Below are 19081 nucleotides of genomic sequence, written 5' to 3'. Positions count from 1 at the left end.
ATTTCCTTATGCGTAATATTCTTAGTTATTTGAGTTTTGGGGTTTCTTAATGGTTCTTTTTTTTCCCATTTATATTTCCAGGTTGCTGCCGCTTTAGTTCATGCTGTTGTGGATTATGTTCTAGTTCAGTGGTTCCCAAAGTGGAGGTCGGGACGCGAGATGATTTGATGTGATGATCTGTGCTCAGAGGATTTAGCATTTCTTTATCTGTGAAACCGATATGAAACTATAACTTTACCAGATACTTCACGTTCCTCTTTTTAATGCAGAAGAGAGGCTGCACTTTTTTTTGTAAAAGTTCTTACAAAAATATGACTTTGTTGTCGTAATTTTCAACTTTATTCCCATCATTTCCAAAGAAAAAAAAATCCCTCTCGCCAAAATGGGGTCACCAGTTTCTTGCTATATGCAATGCTTATTTTTGGGGGTCGCAGCCTGTTTATTTTATGTATAATTTAATGACATTTCCTGTTAGACTCATCCCACGTGTTTCCCTTCAGATCTAGTTTGTTGATCCCCTCTTTATCTCCTCCTCGTTATCTTCACGTTTTTCTGCCTCACTTTTCTCCACTCGCCCCTCTGTATTTAAACCGCCTGGTTTTCATTTCTCATTTCTTGGTTTCTCCCGTTGTCTTCATGCTTCCTGTAGTTCTTTCCCGTCGTTCCTCCTCACCGTTTGTTTACCTCGTCATTAACAGCATTTGGGTCCCAAAATATGACAATTAAAGCATGAAAGACTCTCAAAAAGTTAAAGTTTTAATACCTTGATATGGTTTTTTTTAAACAGTCACAGTAGAAAGTCTGTGTTTTTAGATTTTTCTCACTGATTTTTCTGTTCAGTCACACAATCCAGATTCTGACTTTGTGAAATAGTTAGAAATGTTTGAATTCAAAGTGTTTTTATACCCATCGCTTAGTTAAACCCATCCGATCCATTTAATATGACTCAGTTTAATCATTTAGCAGCGATTCACAGTGATTTTATCCATGTGACTTTAGGTTTTCACACAGCAGTGGTTTATTTTTATCTACAGCAACCGTAGATGTTTAGATTTCAGTTTTATTCTCAAATCGCTCCAGGATACGCAACCATAGTTATTGGGTCTGGAATAATAAACTGAACATGACTGCATTGTTTGATATCTAGAATAAACTGGGATGGATGTAATTGACTTGGAATCTGTCTGTATGATTCGATTAATCCATCTGTTTTTTTTTTGTTGTTTTTGGTAAAGCGTCTTGAGATGACGAGTGCTACATAAATAAACTGAGTTAAATTGTTTTAGTACGAATAATGTCGTTTTTTGCACAGGGACTGAAGCTTTAAATTGTGCACAAAAAAATTGTACTTGGACTTTCTGTTGGCCTGCCTGCTATTTATCAACTACGCTGCCTTTATTTATTTATTTCTATACCTATTCAGTCCTCCCTCCAGGAAATAACCCTATAATAAATACAGTTCAGGGTGTAAAATTGACTTGTTGAATCCTAGAGCTGATTTTATTGAAGTTTTTTTCCATTTTTATAAGTGATTTAAGTTTTTTCTTCTGATTTAACCTACTTTATGATTTAAACATATATGAAATGAACATTTTAGGACAACAAACTGATTGTCCTTAGTGGTAATTTTTGGACACAGTCCTGTTTTTGTCCTCTCTGATCCCCACACATGCACACATTGGCTAACTGTATTAATAGGAGTCTGTTTTGTGTCAGGCAGCTCTTAATAGGATCATTGTGAGAGACATGGGGCTGTCTGTCAGTCTAAGTTCATTAACTGATGATAGATAACCTGCAGTGTGTGTGTGTGTGTGTGTGTGTGTGTGTGTGTGTGTGTGTGTGTGTGTGTGTGTGTGTGTGGTTTTAGGTCTGTGCCTCCCTGTTTGTGGGTCTCTTGTGTAATTTATAGCCCTCAATTGGAGGCCTTATCAGGTGCAGGACACATGGATGCCTCCTTCTCTCCTCCTCCTCCCCATCTTTTAACTCCTGCACACAAACTTGTACTTTTCTCTCATTTTTTCCCCCTCCTCTCATCCATTTTTCCCCAATCCTCACTTTTTATTACAGAAGGATGCTTTCCATAATTGCTGTTCATTCTCTCCAAATATCTTAAAAACTTTGCCCTGTCAAAACTTCTGTTTTGTTCTCCTAAACCTGTCTGCATGCCTGCAGACGGGTTCTGAGACGTTTTGGGTTGTACATTCAGCCTTATGTTGGGTTGATGTTGCAGTTCTTAACACTGCTTGTTTTAAATTTCTTCTAAGGCATTCTGGGAGTCTGTGACATTGTGTGGAAGCGTTAGTGTCCACTATGTTAATGGGTAAATGTAGATACACCGTAAAAACTGAACTAAAAGTAAGTACATTTTTCTTAAAAAGAGTGTATTTGTCCTTGATTTGAGCAGGTAAACAAGATAATCTGCCAATGGAATGAGTTTTTTGACCCTTAAAAAAGATAATTAGATATACTGCACTTGGAATAAGATGATGGAGATGATTTGTTGCTGTTTTAAGTGAAAATAATCCAATTCTACTGGCAGATAATCCTATTTACCTGCTCAAATCAAAGGCAAATACACTTATTTGAAGAAAATTCTACTTATTTTTTGTTCTGTTTTTGCAGTGCATGTATCCATGTTGGGTAAATGTAGATACACTGCAAAAAGGGAACTAAAAGTAAGTAAATTTTTCTTAAAGTGAGTGTATTTGTCCTTGATTTGAGCAGGTAAACAAGATAATCTGCCAATGGAATGAGTTTTTTTGACCCTTAAAAAAGATAATTAGATATACTGCACTTGAAATAAGATGATGGAGATGAGTTGTTGCTGTTTAATAATCCAATTCTACTGGCAGATAATCTTATTTACCTGCTCAAATCAAAGGCAAATACACTTATTTCAAGAAAATTCTACTTATTTTTTGTTCCGTTTTTGCAGTGCATGTACCCATGTTGGGTAAATGTAGATACACTGCAAAAACGGAACTAAAAGTAAGTACATTTTTCTTAAAGTCAGTGTATTTGTCCTTGATTTGAGCAGGTAAACAAGATAATCTGCCAATGGAATGAGTTTTTTGACCCTTAAAAAAGATAATTAGATATACTGCACTTGGAATAAGATGATGGAGATGAATTGTTCCTGTTTTAAGTGAAAATAATCCAATTCTACTGGCAGATAATCCTATTTACCTGCTCAAATCAAAGGCAAATACACTTATTTGAAGAAAATTCTACTTCTTTTTTGTTCCGTTTTTGCAGTGCATGTACCCATGTTGGGTAAATGTAGATACACTGCAAAAAGGGAACTAAAAGTAAGTAAACTTTTCTTAAAGTGAGTGTATTTGTTCTTGATTTGAGCAGATAAGATTATCTGCCAATGGAATAGGTATTTCTACTCCTGAAATAAGATAATTTGATGATATACTGTACTTGAAATAAGATGACAGAGATGAGCTGTTCCATTATTCCATTGGCAGATCATTTAAACTTGCTGCTCAAAACAATGACAAATACACTCGTTTCAAGACATTTTTTACCTACTTTTAGTTCCCTTTGCAGTGCATAATATATTTTAAGACTGGGAATTTTGAAGAAAGCTTGTAGTTTGAACACTGGTTTAAGATGGACGGCTGGATGGATGAATTAATCTGTTTAGTTTTTAAATCCTTTTTTTGAACACCAGTAAATATTAACGTTTCCAGACTTTTCCAGACTGTGGAACCTCTTAAATGTTCTTCGATCCTTCAGGAACCTGTTCAACCCGTGCTGTTCCTCCTCTAAATTAAACCATTTCCCACCGACTCTTAACTTCCTTTAACTCCGCCTCATTGAGTCTCCTTTTTTTCCCCTAAATCCCAATAATCGGATGTGTTTTTGTTTTTTTCCTGAACACATAAAGCTCTAAGGTCTACGTTCTCCATATTCAGCTCCCTGGAATCCATCTGATTATCTTCTATATTCCGTCCAAATCCACTTTGATCAAGTACCGGCACTAAATCCACCTAATTCCCAACCGGTCCAGTATGTTTGAAAATTAAATTACAGATCCTATTTTCTTTTTTTTCCTCCAAATCTTCCTAAATCCAGAGGCTCATCAGGTGCCTGTTCATCCCCCGCCTGAATCAATTAAGTTTTAGGTTATCTTTAAATCCAATTCATCGTCTTTTGTTTGAATTCTTCCTCTTAATTTCTGAAAAACCTGTTTTTATTCTGCCTGATTGTGTTCAGAGTAACAGATCTGTAGCCCAGAGCTGCTTCTCCTGAGCTAAGAACTTCTGGCTTTGGACCAGTTTGCAGTTATTGGACCAGTTTATTCCCACAGACAGGCAGAGATAAGCCGACGTTCCAAATGAATCCACGGCGAGTGTAAGCTGCTCGCTGTACACAGCAGGATCCTATTGAGGAGGCAGATTTGGACCCGCATCAGATCCGGATGTTCTGTCTGCTCGAGCAGCGTTTAGTGTTTTAAACACTGATCCGTTATTTTTCTGTTCCCCACGGGGACTCAGAGGTGTTCCTCAAACTCTCTTATCTTTCCTTAAACTGTAATAGTATTTAAAAAAAAAGAAACTTATGAGAAGAAAGATTAAGCCCAGGACTGTCTGGTGTCTTAGTTCAGGTTCAGTTCTGCTCTCTGGCCCACTTTGGTATCGCTTCATTTCCCTCGTGACGCGGTTCTCCATAAAGCTGGAAAACCCAAAGATCATCACTAAATCGGTCCTGGATTCCTGGTTCCTAAACAGTCTGGAAAAGTTTTGGAGAAATAAAAATGTTTGATTTCCTGATTTTATTGTCTTATCTTGCTGTTTAAATGTTAGAAATGTTATGTCCTTCCTTCTTACCTTCCTTTTCGCCCTTTTCTCCTCGTGTTGTTCCCTCTCACCTTTCCTTGTGTCTTTCCTCCCTTTCTTTCTTTTTTACAGTCTCTGGTTTCTCCTGGTTCTACTGTTATAATTATTATTATTATTATTATTAGTATTAGTAGTAGTAGTAGTAGTAGTAGTAGTATAACTTTATAAAGGACACACGTAGGTCTGTATAAGATGACAATTAATTTATGTAGGGAAATTCAGGACTGTAAAAAGAAGTGAACAGAAAAATTCGGAACATACACACAAATATATTTTTATAGTATATAGGTATATAGGTTCCCCGCGGATCCTTAAAAAGTCTTAAAAGGCATTGAATTCTGTATTATAAAACTAAGGCCTTAATTGGCATTAAAATATCTTAAATTAGTCTTTCTTAGGTCTTAAAATTGTTACCAGGTCATAAATGGGATTTTATTTTTGTAATCCTTACCAAACGGTAAAATAATTGACACAATTATATATATTTTAATTTACAGAACTGCTCAATGTAACCATTTTTGGTTCCTTTCCGATAGCGGAACCAATTAAAACTGTTGCGGCCGGTCCATAGCTGGGAAAAAGAGTTGGCACTGGTTATGTTGTGGTTTTTAAAACTGATTTATAGTTTATCTTAGTAGGGAACAAAACAAAGTTTGTGAATTCAGTTCAGTAGTTGTTAAAAATATATCTGTAATTTGTGTGTTTTTTTTAGCTTTCTTCCTATATGGAATGTTTTTCAAAATTTTAAACATGTCTACTGGGCCAGAAAGTAATGATTTATGTTAAAATAAACATTTGGGTGAAGTTGTCGCAACCAGGTTTTTCTTGTTTATCGTCAAGTTGGTCTTAACTTTTTATTTCAAGTGGCATTAAAAAGGTCTTAAAAAGTCTTGAATTTCACTTGCCTTATGCTGTAGGAACCCTGTATATAAAACTATAGAAAAACTTAGTAGAAATACGGAGCCACCGTCATAAGACGCCAGCCATATAAAAGAAAAATAATAAATGCGTCTTTAAAAAGTTACAAATTTACAAAAAGGCTGGAGCTTAACCTAACTGGTCCGTCGTTTTGTTTTGTTTTTTGGGTATTTTTTTGTTTTTGGGGTATTTATCTTTGAGGATTTAATCCTAAAAGCTTGAAGTTACACACAACTTAACAGCGATGAATCCAAGATGGGAACTGAATTGGTTTAAATTGTATTTAGCAAACTGTTGCTTGACGATCAGATGTGGCGTTCCTCAGGGCTCCATCCTCGTGCCACTTTTATTCTATATCTACATGTTAGCTGTTATTTATAGTGTATGATAAAAATCTCTTTCCATATGCTGCTGACCCACAGCTTTATGTTGCACTGGTCACTGTGTTCATTATATCAGTGAGTGGACTTGTCAGAACTCCATTTAGCTTAATAAACAAAAGACAGAGGCCAAGGGTTTGACTGAAACATGATTGTTTACTGCAGCTTTAGGAATATTTGCTACATTTTTCTTCCATTAATTCCTTCTTTATATGCAACGCTTACATTTTCTTTGCTTTCTTCTTTTTAAAGCACTTTTTAACAATGTTGGACAGACAAACTTGGCTGGCTTGCCATTTGACGTAAAAGAATGTGGTTGACTTTCATGAAGATATTCCAGTTGTTACTTTTCTGTACTAATTTGTATTTGAAGCTAATGCTTATATTTTTCCTTTTCTTTACAGATATGGAGGAAAGAACAAATGCAGCATCATGGGCGAGTGGAAGTCGTTCCTCTAAGGTACATTTTTCTGCTTTGTTTTTGGGAATCAGGAATACTTTCAATCCTTCTGCTGGGGTTTTGGGTTATGTTTGCTCAAATGATTAGTATGGGAAGAAATAACCAATGTGCTGGGTTGTATAACGAGCCTTTTGTGAAATTTTGTCCCCTGCTGATATTTCATGGATGGAATAAAACTGTTAGAAACGGGTAAAATGAGACTTCTCAAATTTAAGTTAAACTTCCCCTACATTTAGTTGCATTACAACCAAAACCTTCATGTTATTAGAATGCGACAGACCAACACCAAAAAGTACCAAATTATAGAGTAAAAAGGATTTAGGCATGCCGCATTTTTCAGATTTTGTTCACATAAAGCTCTTATGAAACACTTCTTATGAAGTTTTTGGTTGTAATCTGGCAGATTCATGGCTCTCTAGTTCTCATCATGTTCTGCAGTCAAACCACACTGCAAAAAGGGAACTAAAAGTAAGTAAAATATTCTTAAAATTTGTATATTTTACCTTGATTTGAACAACTAAATAAGACTATTTGCCAATTGAATGAGAATTTCTACCCCTAAGATAAGATAATTAGACATCCTGCACTTGAAATAAGATGATGGAGATGAATTGTTCTCATTTTAAGTGCAGAAATCTTATTCTATTGGCAAATAGTCTGATTTATCAGCTCAAATCAATGAAAAATACACTTTTTTAAAGAGGATTCTACCTACTTTTAGTTCCCTTTTTGTAGTGGGGACATGATGATCCTCTCAGGGTTCAGATAAGAGATAAAAACACAGAAGTCTCTGGAACATTTTTATGTTTTTCCTGATCCTCAGTTTACCTAAAATACATAAATATAGATTGTTCTTCCCCGCTGGAGATGGCTACAGCTTTTTCAATGTCTTTCTGCAGAGCTACGCAGACGGGTCGCAGTACATGGCGTCACACGACAGCCTCTCGCCTCCGTACTCAAACTCCAGGCTAACAGGTCGGCTAATTTCTACATTTCACTCCAGCTTCTCCTCCATCAGCTTCAGATTGGCTGCTTTGTTTTGGCTGTTTGTGTCTCCGAGTGGAATATCGTCGGCTCGCTGCCGGCGTCTGCTCACTTACCCATGATGCTCTCTGCCTCTGGCTCTCTACGATGTGGCGCCAGTTGTGTGCAAATGGCCACTGACACAGATAATCTGCCCCACACACACACACACAGAGCCAGGCGCGCACTGAAACATGCAGATATGCACACGGCACAGAGCTTAATTACCTTTGACTGGATGCATCAAATATGGAAGATGTCAGCTCTCTGACTCTACCTGCTGTCTTTTTGCTTTCTCCTTTTTAGCTGCTTTGTTTCAGCTCAATACGAAAAATGTTATCTTTGAATCTGAAGGTCAGGAGTATCTGTTCATGCTAAACGTGTAACACGAGCAAATGTTCCCGCTCACGGGTGATTATCAATACATTAGAGCGTCCTTTAAAGTTTTCAGGAATGCAATTCAAAAAAGGAAACTCATATAGATTTGTTATTTGCAGAATAAAATCATACACTTCAAAAACAAAACAAAAAATAAGTAAAATATTCTTTAAAACAAGTGTATTTGTCCTTGATTTAAGCAGGTAAATAAGATGATTTGCCAATGGAATAAGATTTTTACACTTAAAATAGGAACAATTCATCTACATCTGCTTATTTTAAGTGCAGGATGTCTAATTATCTTATTTTAGGGGTAGAAATACTTATTCCGTTGGCAGATAATCTTATTTACCTGCTCAAATCAAGGATTAAAACACCTACTTTAAGAACATTTTACTTATTTTTAGATCTGTTTTTGCAGTGTATAATATGTCCAGCGTTGCTTTCCAGTTAATTTCGATGCATGTGGCTTACAGTTAATGAAATAGCTAAATTTCAGCTTGTCAGAAAATTAGATTGTTACACAAGACGAATAAAGAATGATTTTGAACACAGAACTGTTATGTTATTTCCAACACATAACATAACGGACAGGTTAAGCCACAACAGGTCATTTAAAAGAAAGTGCTTTATCCAAGCAGCTCAGTGGAAAGTTTGGTGGAAGGAAAACACTTGTTTGAAAAAGATGCATATAGTAGTTTGACTTTTTGAAGCAGATGAATAAAATGATTTGTTTTATTAATTAATATCATTGAGGAACCTCTTAATTAAGTTTGGTTAATTTCAGTATCTGCTTTTAGAAAATACATTCAAAAAGTGAATCCAAGCATTTAATGGAAAGTTTGGAGGGGAAGCAAATGAGATCATTACACACCTGAGAGGATTGTTAATGAAAGGCCATTTATGAGGGAAGAGCACATAATGTCAGTTTGTTGCTGTCCAGGGAGACATGTCTACCGTCAGTGATGATCTGAGGGGCCATGTTGTGTCCTCCTGTTGGTCCGCTGTGTGTTTTGTCAGGTCTGAAGTCAACGCAGCCATTTAACAACATCACGGAGATGCTAGTGTCATTTACCAGGTGCTATTTTTTCAATTTTTAGCAGGACTTGGTGCCTCCCCACACTGCCTAAAGTACCAACATTTGCCTTAAACACTGCAAAAAGGGAACTAAAAGTAAGTAAAAGTTTCTTGAAATTAGTGTATTTTTCCTTGATTTGAGGAGCTAAATAAGACTATTTGCCAATGGGATGAGTATTTTTACCCCTAAAATAAGATAATTAGATTTACTGCACTTCAAATAAGATAATGGAGATGCATTGTTCCTATTTTTAGTGCAAAAATCTCATTCGATTGGCAAATAGTCTTATTTACCTGCTCTAATCAAGGAAAAATACACTGATTTCAAGAAAAAATCACTTACTCTAAGTTCCCTTTTTGCAGTGAAGACCATAGTGTCAGCAAACTAAAGTAGTTTAAAAAATAATCAGATGTCAAAGTAATAAACACAAAATACAGATTTAAATTTCTTGGTGTCGTACCTTTTGTGGCTGATTCAAATCGTTAAAAAATTTGAAAATATCTCAGTGTTGCATTTTCAGTAAAGAAAAGTTTGCTGAATTGAGTAAACAAAGTGATTTATAAAAGGGAAATGTGTGTGTTTTGATTGGGAAAGTTATTCCTAATCCTGGTGTTGTCTGCTTAAGCCGGCGGTAGAACTTCAGCGCTGCAGGTCCCCTGCAGGAGTGATCCATTGTGAGCTGGATGTGTTGTGACAGTGTTGTGATTACGGTTTGTATGTGCGGAGGCAGAGCGGCGACGGACAAGGAGATTTAGAAATGGAAATATCATATTCTTCATCTGGCGCAGGGGAGCCGCAATTTACTTTTATAATGATAACACTAAGAGACGGAGACAGCCTGGGATATGCCACACACGCGTTCCTTTTTTCTGCAAAACCTTTTCGCCTTACACCGGTGACTCTTTTGGTTTACAGCGACTGGTTTTCAGATAACTAGTCAGGTTAAAATCTGGTTAATCTTGATGGTCGTACCAGGTTTTCTCACTGTGGAGGTGCTGCTGGAAACTGTTTCTGTATCAGGAGCAGCACCCAGCATCGGTTTGGGCTCTGAGGCTAGATCCCCAACGGAGGCACAGCAACTCACTACAAAAACACAACTAGAAATAAGTAAAATGTTCTTAAAATGATTGTATTTGTCCTTGATTTGAGCAGGTAAATAAGACTATTTGCCAATAGAATAAGATTTTTGCGCTCAAAATAGGAATAGTTCATCTCCATCATCTTATTTCAAGTGCAGTATATCTAATTATCTTGTTTTAGGGGTCAAAATACTCATTCCATTGGCAAATAATCCATTTTACCCATTCAAATCAAGGATAAATACACTAACTTTAAGAACATTTTACTTATTTTTAGATCCATTTTTGCAGTGCTGTTAGCAGAGCTTAGCTTTGAAATGATTATTTTGTTTATTAAGGGAGGGAAAGTTATCCAAACTAACCTGACTCCGCCTCCCTGAACCTGATAACTAGCTATAGCGCCTCGTCTGCAACAAGTGCCAGCAAGTTATCAGTGTCCTGCTGCATAACCAAGGCATTCAAAGACTAAAGACTATTTTTTTCTATCCACAAAAAATATATAAATAACCAGGAACAAATAAAATGAAAATACCCCCCCCCCCCAAAAAAAATAAAACCTATGTGGACAAATATAAGTTTGTCCACAACACATTTTAATCACGTTTTGAACAGGATCCCTTCCAAGTGTGGAAAATTATTACGAGAGCTTCTCTGGTAGAGCAGCGTGATGTAAGGAGGAGTTTTCTTTCGTCAGCATCCATGAAACAACTTGTAGGCTTTGTTGGAGATCAGCTGAAACCTTGTGCTGCCCCGTTTTGTAAGAACATTAACGAATAGTATAATTATATGAGAACCAATCCGTTTCTGTCACGTCTCCTGATTCTGAAGCAGAACCCTTTTGCCTCCAGAGTCCAGTCCGGTTTTAGCTTCATGTTACGTGTGAATATGGAGTTGCTGCGATATGCCGGCATTAATAACCCGTCCTGTTATCCTGTGAATAAGCATGGAGTAGAAGTTGACAAAAGGCCTCGTTGACATGAAGCGGTAGTTATGAAGCGGCAATAATAACGTTCAAGCACTTGAAGACATGACAGATATCTCTACTAAACACCTTTCAAAAGGCTCTTCTCATCTCACTTAATGACCAAAGGTACTACAAATTAGCCTCGTGAGACCATCCTGATCTCGCAAGCTTTCAAGGTTTCACTCGCAGATCAGTCTGGCTACTCTCCGTTAAAGAAAATTTGGAGCCGTTCACCAAACGAACGTCCAATCAGCGTTGGCTTTGAGGCGGGTTGAGGTGTGACGCAACGAGAAGCGCGACAGTTCAGTCTAAAGAACAGGGCGGCTTCAGCCGATGAAACTAGCGTTAGCGTGGCTATCGAGCAAGTTTTATCGGAATTACAGAGTATTTCTTCACTGAAAGAAGAGCAAAACACTGTTCTGGAGGCTTTTCTCAGAGGAAAAGATGTTTTTGCTCTTCTCCCGACTGGTTTCAGCAAGAGCTTGTGGTTGTGTTTTCGTTGTCGCTGTTAGTACGTCATATGCTTCGTTGATCTGATTGGTTCATTTGGCCCGTCTATCACCAACATAGGCCAATCAGCTAACCAGTATTTTCGCCCCTTCCCAAAATTACTTCAACGGAAGGTTTCCAGATGGATATGCGGAGCAAAATCCATCTGGCTGAGTCAGGTTAACTAGAAATGACATAACAGACGATTCTGTCATCCTGGTGTCGGGCTGCTCGGTCAGCTCAATGTTCTGTCGCTACGCTAACCGCCTCCTGCCGCTACGCTGCCCCCAACAGGCCAACTTTATACTAGCGTTCGCCTATTTCAGTATCACCATCAGGTTTTTGTTGATTTCTTTTCAAAACCCGCGCACTGACTGTTTTAACTAATTCAAAGACATTTACACAGTTATTGTTTGAATTTAAGCAAAGTTTCCGACTGACTAGGTTTAAATAATAAGCCGTCCTTATTTTCACCCAACCAAACCAAAACTACAAATAAGTGACATTGTGGACAGAGATGGTCAGAAATGATGAAGGGGTCAGTATTTAAATACACAGTGGCTCTCAAAACTGTACACTCATTCATTAAAACGGCAGAAATACGAGACTGTTAAACACTGTAAAGAGCCACTGGAAACTGGGTAAAAATCACTTTAAATAGAAAGATAGGTAATAAAAATCTGTACATTCAAACCGCTTGTCCTAATAGGTGTTGGGAGCAACAAGGTTAGTAGCACTTTGTGTGTTCCTAGCTTGATTTTAAAGATGCTGTCATGAACTGATTTGTATCTTGTTAGAGTTTTTGTTGGGTGAATATTGCAGCAGTCGCAGTGAATGATTTATTCCACAGCTCTGAAAGCCTCTCTGGTAAAACTAGACCAAGGGATTTTACAGGTTTTATGGCCTATTGTGAACATCACTCTGCAGTTATTTCCGTGCTTGAAATATTGCCTTTGTTAATCCCTTTCATTTTGTTGTGAATGTCAGTTGTCTGTTTGGATTATACGCAGAGTAAACCATAAAAGGAAACCACAGTTCAGAGTTAAATAAACCCAACCTGAACATGTTAAGTGTGAAGCTGTCTTTCTGCCCCCCCCCCCCCTTCTCCCTTTTTAACCTTGTCTGTCTTCTTTAAACCGACCCCCCGTGCAGATTAGAGTGATGTTATGCTCTAGATAATCAGCGGAGGGATTAGTGTCATCTGAGCGACCCCACTAGATTAATCTGCAGCTACACACAGACACGTGTACGGTGATCTAGCAATAAGAGGATGTGTGCGAGGTGTACACTCCCGTGTGATGTGTGTTTGTGTTCATGCCGGCAGGTCATTGAGTCAGCATTGAGGTGTGTGTTTGATTCACTGTGGACCTTGTTTTAAACGGGCGAGGGGAGGGCTATTGCTTAAAGTTTCAAACTGATACATGCAACTTTAACTTTAAAATGTGTTTGCGGCAGTTCGCACGTTTCATGTGTGCCTACGTTTTAACGATCATGTGTGTTTACATCCCAGTGAAAGGCTTTTCTCTCCTTGCATCTCTCTGAATAACCAAACGAAGCTGCAGAGCAGGTGCTCAAACCCCACCATCACCGCCATGGTCTCCAACACACCCTCGGATTCACGCATAAACGCTAACATGCACGCACACGGTAACCATCACAGAGATTCAGAGGATCCAGCTTGCACGTTTGCACAAAAGAGGAAAAAGTGATGTCAAGATAGCCAGTTGCAGCATGAACACAGTTAAAGGAGCAATAAAGAGGAATTTCATCATTTTAGATGGAAAGAACTAAAAAATTGTTTTGTGAAGGACTAAATGTATCTTTTTAGATGGATAACGTCAGATACCATCGCTTTGTGTTGTTCTCCAGTCTCTTGTTTAGATAGCCAAGCCGGTCGCACGTGCATGTGAACAGCTGCCATTCAGGCCATTGCCCCTCCCTGCCCTAAAAATACCACCGGCAGAGCAATGTTGCATAGGCACAAGATGGCAGAGGATATGTCCAGCAGATTAAAACGTTCTGTTCTAATGGCATTATAAAGTTATGAGTTACTTACTTCTTCACTAGACATGATCCCCCGAAAGGTAATGCTGTTTTGCTGGGTATTTATCCTTTGTAAATATGCACATATGAGGCGACGGGGGAGAAGGCAGGGGGAAGGATGGGTGCTGGATTGTAGCTGGAGTGGAGGTAAAGAGAGACATGGCTTGTTACAAGTCATGTTTTGGTCTGCAGACAGGGCTCAACCCCCACCTAGTGGCCAAAAGTCGCTTATTGATCCTTTAAATATTTAAAATGTGTTGGCTCAAATGAGTCACATGGTAATTTTCACAAAGGTTTTACACTGGATGCCCTTCCTGACGCAACACTTTCAATGTGGTGACCCCTGCAAGGGAAAAACAGAATGAAGAAGAACAAAAAGTTTGCTCAATTTACCAGTACAATTTTTTTGTAGTGTTTTAGTTAAATTCTTTCTTTAACAAATTTAGCTCTAAGTAGCTCTTAAATTGATTCTAAATGTCTGTTAGCCCGATTCTGAATTACTTGTTGCTTACCAGTAGTTGTTAGTTTAGCTCCTAGTTACTTTTAGCTGTTTACAGTTGTTAGCTTGGCTCTGAGCCGCTGTAGTGAAGTGAAGGGGAAATCCCCGCTTGTTTTTTTTTTTTCGTTTAGTTGTGTTTTTTTTTAGGGGGGGGGGGACTAAGCACATTCAGCGACCAGGTTACTTAGTAGCTGTTGCGCAAAAAATTACGTCTGTTTGCTTCATAACTGTTTGCTTAGCATCCAGTAGCTGTTAGCTTCACTTTGAACAGCTATTAGCGTAATTCTGAGTAGCTTTTGTCTTTGCTCTTATTAGCTAAATTTGAGTCAAGGTTTTCTCTTGAATGTGATGTGCTTTTGGCTTGAATAGCTCTTAGTTTTGGTTTCAGTAGCTGTTAACTTGGCTCTCAATTACTGTAAGTTCGAATCAGAAACTATATTAGCTTGATTCTGGTTAAGGTCTCAGTAGCTGTTAGAGAGGGTCTGTGCAGCTGTTAGCTTCACTTTGATAAGCTGTTGGTTTCATTCTGAAGATCTGATTGGCTCAGATTTTCTGTTAGCTTTAATGTGAAAAACTGTTAATCTGATTCTGTTTAGCTTCTAGTTTGGTTCTGATTTGTTTTTTTGTTTTTTTTTTTGTCTTAGCATCCAGTAGCTGTTGGCTTTATGCAAAATAGCTGTTAGCTTGGCTCTGTAAACTGGACTATGCAATGACAATTTCTTTAAAAACAACTCCAGGCGGGATTTAGTGTCCTTTTTGTTGTGTCCATGTGATTTGTGAAAGAACCAATGTAGAACCCATGAAAGTCTCAGCCCACCTCTGTAACGCCTTTACCAGTTTAGGTAGTTACAGCCCCATGTCAGCTGACTTATGTAACGTTAAGCTGGCATCTTGTAGTGATGACGTTTGGTATGTGCAAACTGCCAGCTGCATGGTTTAAAAGCATAAATAGATTGAGAAATTGAGATATTATTTTAATCTTAAGCATTTGTTTGTCTATCAACAGGACCGGTACGCAGAGTTCATCCCCTAATTTTGTTTTCAAAAGAATAGCCTGACGTTTAACACAGATTTTATACGCAGTGGACTGCACCACGCCTCCTATTGTCCTGCAATGCCAGTTTTATTTCTGAATGCTCACAGGTGAAAGCCCAGAGGCGTCTCATTTTTAGATAAAAAATAAAACCTAATCTTAAAGTCAATCAAAACTAAAAACCTACTTTCTCCCAGCGGTAACTCGTGTAACCACTAACCCAGATAAGAGATGCGTGAAGCTATGCGCTGCGGTTATTTTGTTAACCGTTACTGTATATTTTTAAAACCGCAGCTGAAGTGTAGAAAACAAACAGAAAGAAAAGGAAAAGCTGTGTTTGTACCTGATGATCTGGACTCCCCCGCCCTCCTGCTGCCGCTGTGGAAATGCAGCGAGTCAGCCGTCTGTCTCACCTCTGTGCGACCTTATTAATGAGTGTTGAGCTACGAGGCCGGACCCCCTCTGAGGAGGTCACATCTGGACACTTTATTTAGAAGTACATATCAGTCTCTCTTCCTCTTTTTATCGCTCGTCTCTTCCTCAGAAATGTGCTCAGCCTTGGTTTCACTTTTCCCTTCTTTTGCTCTCCCCATCAGCCTCCATCTTGTTTCTTCTATCCCCACGATGGTTGTCCCCCACGACTGTAAGAAGAAACAACTAGAATTATAACCATGTTTTCATTGAGTTCAGGTGCTTTCCTCATGTAAAAAATAATATCCAGAATTCTCAAATTTGACGAGCTTGTAGAATTTAAAATGGCTCAATTTATGTTCAAGGTATCAAAAAAGTTGTTACCTGATCTTGTTTCTTCTATCCTCATTTCTGACCTGAATCGTTACGTTCCTCCACTTCTTCTCTTTTTCTGTCGTTCGCCCTCAGCTTCTGTCCTTTTCTCTTTCCCCTTCCTGTTATCTCGGGATCATCCTCCTTGGCCATCAGCCTCTCTTGTGTCCTTCTCCACCCCAGGAGCTCATCACCTCGGCTGGGTGTCGTGCCATGGTTGTCCCCTTTGGCGCCACCCTGTCGTAATGTGCTGCTCTCAGCTACTTGTGCTCTGAATGTTTAAACAAAGAGACGACAAACGACTGTAAGAAGAAACAACTAGAATCATAACCATGTTTTCATTGAGTTCAGGTGATTTCCTCACTTAAAAAGGGTCAGACCGACTCTGGTCTCCTCTGCTTTTCTCTTCAGCTTCACTGTTGTTCTGTCGATTAGATCTGGAGAAAGAGAAGCCATGGAAGAAGGTTCGTTTTTTGTTTGGTGAACCAGTTCTGTGTTGATTTGACCAAATTAACAGTTTTCTAGCAGAAACTAACGGGTTAGGATGCTATGCATTCAAACAATGGTCTTTAGGAAAATAAATAGGTCCACTTCATTATAGGAGCCCTACGGAAGAGGATTAGGGCCATAAAAAAGTCTATTCAATTCTGACTTTAATCTCAGAATTCTGAGATTAAAGTCGGAATTTTGACTTTTTTCTCAGAATTCTGAAAATTCTGTTTGGAAAACCTGAAAAAGAAAGATTAAAGTAAGAATTCTGAGAATTAAAGTCAGAATTTTGAATTCTGACTTTAATCTCAGAATTCTGACTTTAATCTCAGAATTCTGAGGTTAAAGTCAGAATTTATTTTTTATTTTTTTTGAACCGTACACTTCATCAGGGAGCACTTTCACTGCAAAAAATAAAAAAAATAAAATAAAAAAAATAAAGTCAGAATTTTGACTTTTTTCTCAGAATTCTGAAAATTCTGTTTGGAAAACCTGAAAAAAAGTCAGAATTCTAAGATTAAAGTAAGAATTCTGAGAAAAAAGTTAGAATTATGAGAATTAAAGTCAGAATTCTGACTTTAATCTCAGAATTCTGAGAAAAAAGTCAGAATTCTGAGACTAAAGTCAGAATTGAATTCAATGTTGTTGTTTTTTTGTTTTGTTTTTAGAATGGCCCTAATCCTCTTCCGTAGATCGCCCAACTGGCCTGTACCATTAAGTGCTTTTAAAAAGCTTCATCCTGTACTTTAAACCAGATCCATCTGGAGGGTTTCTTGGTCTCGTCTGAAATAAAAACGCACTTTCAGTCAAAGGAAAACCTTTTGTTTGTATTCAGCTGATTAGCTACGTCAAACTATATTATTGCACTAAATAAATCTTGTAAACGATATGAAAAATCTGTGATTAACTCTTTACTTTGCGGCTGAACTACTTCCATCACACTTTGAAAGAAGCAATGACATACAGTGTTTCACAAAAGTGAATACACCCTTCACAATTTAGTATTTTATCATATTTTTTCATGGGACAACACAGAACATTTTACACTTTAATACAATGTAAAGTATTTCAATGCACAGCTTGTATAACTGCGTAAATTTGCCGTCGTCTCAACCTAACTAAACAAACAGCCGTTAATGTCTGACCACTGGCAACAAAAGTGAGTGAAAATGTCCGTACTGGGCCCAATCAGCCATTTTCCTTCCCTGGTGTCATGAGGAGGGAATGTACAGAGTTAATTACTAAAATGTGTAAAGAGAATACAAAAACAATTATCTTAAATATAAAAAAAAAAAACTTTCATTTAATTGGTAGTTTAGTCCATCGTATACTAACAATTTAAAAATATATTCCAAAAACCTTCATACATTGTTAGAGATATCAGCTGGGTCCAGTTTAAGGTGTGTAAAGTGGGAAATGAAGAAGAAAAAGTGGGAGCAAATGTTAAGAAAATGAAAAATAAAAGCAGATGTTGAGAAACGATGGGTGTGCTTTTTCCCTTTCGGATCCCCTGCTTCCCGCTGAGCCTTGAATGATTCTCTACATTTTGTCTCGGCTGATTGGAGCAGTCACCGTCTCGTCCTCCGTGTTTTCAGTGGATGTCATAAATTGATTAGCGCTGCATTGACTTCATTGCATTAACAGGGGCGCACATTGTGAGCCACTGTGGAGTATTTAGTATATTATTGTTTTGAAGGGGCCGTGCATCACATGTAAATTGTCTGTGTAATTAGATCTGACATAGTAATAATAGGTCTCGTCAAGACGAGAGGGCGGAGGGTAGAAATGTGAACCGTACACTTCATCAGGGAGCACTTTCACTGCAGAGCGAGGACTTTTCTCCACAGCAGCTTTATGCTCTGATTAGAAAAGTCAGAGTTTTAAGGAGTCTATTGGCTGAAGAACTACTATATGGTTACATAATAGAGGCAGGCAGAGCGTACGCCTGGGATCATGAAGAGTGCAGAAATCTGCCTGAATACAGTTTGGTTTGAAGTTTCCATCCAATCATCGTGAATCGCATCTATAGTCTGGGCTTTTAATGAGTCATTTCAACAGTTTTTTATTTATCCATCCATCCTAAAAATACCCATTTATGCTGCAGGATATCTGAAAAATATGCACTGTTTTTACAATGCTATTTGTGAAAATTAGCAATGATGACTGCAGCTATGTTTATGTGCACAATATTTCACGATTGGTTTGAAATGTATTCAGATTAAAAAGCAAAAAAGAATCTTATTGTACCATTTATATGGGCATGTTATCAATTAATCCGATCATAATGTGCATTTCTATGCACCTGGCTTTATTCAGAATAGAATCACTCTGACATGCACAGTTATTATAATCACCTAAAAAAACACAGAAGAAGAAGAATGCCCATCTTTGCTAAACAACAAAAACTGTAAACAAAGCAATATTATACGAGCTTATTTGTCTTCTGAGCTCCCAGGCTGGACTTGCATGATGTTCTGATTACTGAATAAATAACAATTTTGAGCTCTTTTATTTTTTGGAACAGAAAGGTTTTATCAGTTTTGCTTCACGACGTATTTGTGCCACTCACCAACGCAGAAATACGTCACGTTTACGTCAGACGCACATGCACACTCGGG

General features: G+C 37.9%; 1 protein-coding gene across 6 annotated transcripts in view; it reads left to right on the top strand.

Annotated features, from left to right (window-relative positions):
* LOC105938970 (transcription factor 4) overlaps positions 1-19081 on the top strand; it is a 302561-nt gene that overhangs the window by 69714 nt on the left and 213766 nt on the right. For all 6 annotated transcript variants that reach the window (XM_036139974.1, XM_036139972.1, XM_036139975.1 and 3 more), the window contains 2 exons: positions 6550-6605; positions 7505-7580. In XM_036139974.1, the coding sequence (XP_035995867.1) occupies positions 6550-6605; positions 7505-7580 (132 nt within the window). The remainder of the gene's footprint in view (positions 1-6549; positions 6606-7504; positions 7581-19081) is intronic.

This window comes from Fundulus heteroclitus, chromosome 8 (genome assembly GCF_011125445.2).
Source record: "Fundulus heteroclitus isolate FHET01 chromosome 8, MU-UCD_Fhet_4.1, whole genome shotgun sequence".
Classification (NCBI taxonomy): domain Eukaryota; kingdom Metazoa; phylum Chordata; class Actinopteri; order Cyprinodontiformes; family Fundulidae; genus Fundulus; species Fundulus heteroclitus.
The sequence above is the reverse complement of the archived record's forward strand: the minus strand, read 5'-3'. Positions and strand labels throughout refer to the sequence as shown.